The following is a 3,839-nucleotide window of genomic DNA, read 5'->3' on the forward strand; positions in this document are numbered from 1 at the left end:
TTTTCAAAATGATATAATAAATGATCTGTGGGGTATTTTGAGCTGAAACTTCACAGACACATTCTGGGGACACCAGAGACTTATATTACATATTGTAAAAAGGGGCATAATATGTCTCCTTTAAGTGTGCGCCAGCTCTTTAACATTACAATGATATGAAGGTAGAAAAGCAACTCACGTTCAAATTACTTTAACAACCCTCGAGTCTCAAACACCAAAAATCTTTAAAAATCAATTTTTAGAGCAAGTATCAAATTCTTTTTTTTAGTCATGTTTCATATGGTTTTGTTTTTTAAAACCATTTTCAAGAATGGTTTAAATTAAAATAAAGTATACATGCATTTATTAAGGAATAGTTTAACCCAAAATTTAAATTTACTCACCCTAAGGTCATCCAAGATGTAGATGAGTTTGTTTCCTCATCAGAACAGATTTGGAGACATTTAGCATTACATCACTATAAAAACATCACAATAATCCACAAGTAATCCGCACGACTCCAGTTTAACAATGAACATCTTTTTTCTTCATGATATTAGGACTGTTGTATCACCCTGACATTTCTGACCTAAGGGTGAGAAATATTTTAATTCAGACATCAAAAACATGGTCAGCATGTCATATTCTACACCTCATATTCAAATGATCGTATATGTATGAATTGCATTTGAATGTTTTGAACAAATTCAGACAACAAATGAGTGTTTATGTAATTGACCTAGATGTTAAACTCTATTTTTTGTTTGATTTTCAGAATCCTATCACCTATGCTGAGATCACATGACAGTGAAAAGCCTACTAGCCAGAATGCTGTGGATAATGTTGCTGCTCTCCAGTGCAACTTTTTACTTTGAGTGCAACGTCGATATGTGCTATTTTTACACTTCTATTTTCAAGTGTGTGGAAAAAATATCGTCTATACCTTGTCCTCCTTTTAACTTTTTTTTTTTTTGGAAAATAGTTAGGGTAGGGTCGCATCCCTATTTTTATACAAACATATTACTGTTATCATTTTTTGTGGTTGAATATGCAGGGTATTGTGTGAATGTGGAATTGCAACTTGATGTCCAATGAAATGTTTAACATATCCTAATGTACTATTTACAACTTTGAGTCCATTGTTAAATTTTGAAGAGGTTTCTGACTGACAATAATTACTGTTGTTGATCCTCAAAGAAATCAGGTTCTTCTTTTATCTTTCTCCCTGCCAAAACATATCACATCAACACATTTACAGAGTTTTTCTTTTCAGAACAGCAAACTGTTCCAGTGTTGCATCAGATGTTATGCTATGTATTTCTAAGCATGTTTAAATAGCCAATAGGGTTTAGTTATGTTACAGTCATGAATTATGATTTGCTACTTTCTAGTTGAGACAATATTGGGTGAGGGACATTCTCATTCTAGAGAGCATCTGATTGGTCAATACTCAGTGTAGTACAGGATGAGTCATTAATATTTTGCTCCGTTTTCTAGGAACATATAGGAATATATTTGCAAATACATGGTCTCGATGGACTTTAAAAAAAAAACTTTTTTGATTTCACAGGGTCTTTAAAGTGGGCTGATGTGAACATGAGGTGATAAGCAGAACTAATGATTGATTTTGGTGTCATTATGGCAGAGAGCACCTTGGGCAGAGTTGATGAATTTAATTGTGACTGGCAATTGATTACAGGACTCACAAAAGATTAGATGCTCAAGCTTTTGCCCAAATAGGCTGTAGGATGTGTATGAAGGATCGCTTTGTGTGCTTTAACATGGCCAGTGTGTGTGCGTTTATGCTTATTTGTGAGTCTGCCCTTGATGTCGCCTCTGTGAGAACGCAGTCTCTAGTGACTTAGAGAAGGCCATTTGTTTTCTCGACAGAGCTGGAATAATACCTGTACCTGTGAAAAAGCAAGAGATATGGAGATGGAAAGAGAAAGAGGATGGACCTTCATTGAATAGAAAACAATGCATCTTAACGAGTTCACACAGATATATGGCAATATTTGCATTTGGATTCATTTGCGATTTCACAATCATATGTGTTTTTATTGTATCATAGACCTCATAGCAAAGGTCTGCAGTGTTTGGTTGAATCTATATTCTGCAGAGTGATTTTTTTACACCATACTGAGCATATGTTTGATCTCTCACTGACTAGTGATGAGATTTGATTTTCAAATTCATGCTTGAATACATTAAGTTTCTCCTAATGATGTAAATCATTTATCCAATTCATCTCACTCGTGTACTACTACTGAACATCCTGAACCCTTTTATGTCCACTGTTTGTCTCAGTTGATTCTTTCATCAAGGAAAGCTTGTGAATATAACTTTTTAGAGAGTTTTTGGCTGGCTCACTGAGGGGTTTGTAAAGAACTATTTGTAAAGCTGCTTTGTGATTGTGAAAGTGTTATATAAATTGAATTTACAATTATTTAGAAAGAGTTACTGCATTACCTGCACATTGATTTTAATTCAGTGTTATTTCTAGTGGCAGACAGATTGTGTTGATGGTCTGGCAATGACCTCAGTGACTGAACTGGAAAGGAAAGCAGATCTTCCCTGAGTCCCAAGATGTCAAACAGTAATAAAATATTTACCCTCACACTCACTGTCACTCTGTATCTTTTATGTATGATGACTATATAAAATTCTGTATTTTTAAAAAACATTTCCTTAATATTTAGTTTGAAGATACATTTTCTCATTTTAGATTTATAATTTACTGTTGTGTAAAACAAAACAAAACAAAACAAAACAAAACAAAACAAAAAACTACAATATCCATTAAAACAAAACAAAAAACTACAATATCCATTATATATCTTATATATGCTTTTGCATTTTGCATTTTTTTTTACTTATCACCAGAAAGTTGAATTATTTTTTATTTATGCATGTGTTATATTGTTTTTAATATGACAATGCCTAATGAATAAAAATAATTACCTGAATTGCCTGCTACACGATAAAGAACGGCATGCAGAGGCTGCATAAACACTTTTGAGTGATTATTCCTGAGAAACATAAAAGCTACTCGATTTAGTTCACCAGTTCAGGTGGAAATGAGTTTTGAAGGCACACCGGAAGACAGGTAAGCTTATATTGTTTGGTTGAGCAAATTGGTAGACATCTTTAGAAGTCATTTGCAACTGCATTTAGAGTTAAAAAGTTATTCATTCAAATTAAATTAACTTCTCAACTCTGTAAGCATTTTGGTTATTCTAATGAGGTTTAAAGTAGAGGCGCTATGAATTTGAATGAGAACCACATTTAACTTTATGTGAATACATTGGTGTATATATCTTTACCAAAAAAAAAAAAAACCTAATAATTATAGGGACATGATGTTTTTTACATCACTCAAAATATTTCATTGCTAACAGCTTCCTGACAGTAACAAACATTTGCATCACATGTGCTAAGAGATGTAGGAACTTGTTGTTTTCTTGAATGTAGTTATTCTGTGTTTGTTCCAGGTTTATCAGTTCTCTGGTCATGTACAGTATCAGACACAGAATGGCTGGTCCAAGCATAAGGATGCTGGAGTTCAGGGGTCCTTACGGACTTCCTGCTTTCATGTGTGGTGGGTGAGTCCCAGTGCATATGCCTACCACCTCCCCTCTGCCCCATTTACAGACCAAGTCTCCCATGGACAAAATGTAAATTAAAAATACATTGGATGTTTCGAATGACATTTCAAGAACTCTGTACCCAGGGGGAATCTATCTTGATTTCATTTCTGAAGATTTCATTCAGGCTTCTCATAAAATGAATTTAATTCAAAGGAAGGGCATCACAAGGGCATGAGTCATTGTCCAGATAAAGGAATGCAGAACAGTGTGTGA

At 34.0% G+C, this 3,839-nt stretch overlaps 1 protein-coding gene across 1 annotated transcript in view; it reads left to right on the forward strand.

Annotated features, from left to right (window-relative positions):
• The window catches only part of plppr5a (phospholipid phosphatase related 5a), a 43,747-nt gene extending 41,155 nt beyond the window's left edge, over positions 1–2,592 (forward strand). The window contains exon 6 of the mRNA XM_016493267.1: positions 755–2,592. Coding sequence (XP_016348753.1) covers positions 755–784 — 30 coding nt within the window. The 3' untranslated portion in view covers positions 785–2,592. The remainder of the gene's footprint in view (positions 1–754) is intronic.
• Positions 2,593–3,839: the final 1,247 nt, after the last annotated feature.

Source organism: Sinocyclocheilus anshuiensis, unplaced genomic scaffold (genome assembly GCF_001515605.1).
Source record: "Sinocyclocheilus anshuiensis isolate Anshui unplaced genomic scaffold, SAMN03320099.WGS_v1.1 scaffold1472, whole genome shotgun sequence".
NCBI classification, from domain to species: domain Eukaryota; kingdom Metazoa; phylum Chordata; class Actinopteri; order Cypriniformes; family Cyprinidae; genus Sinocyclocheilus; species Sinocyclocheilus anshuiensis.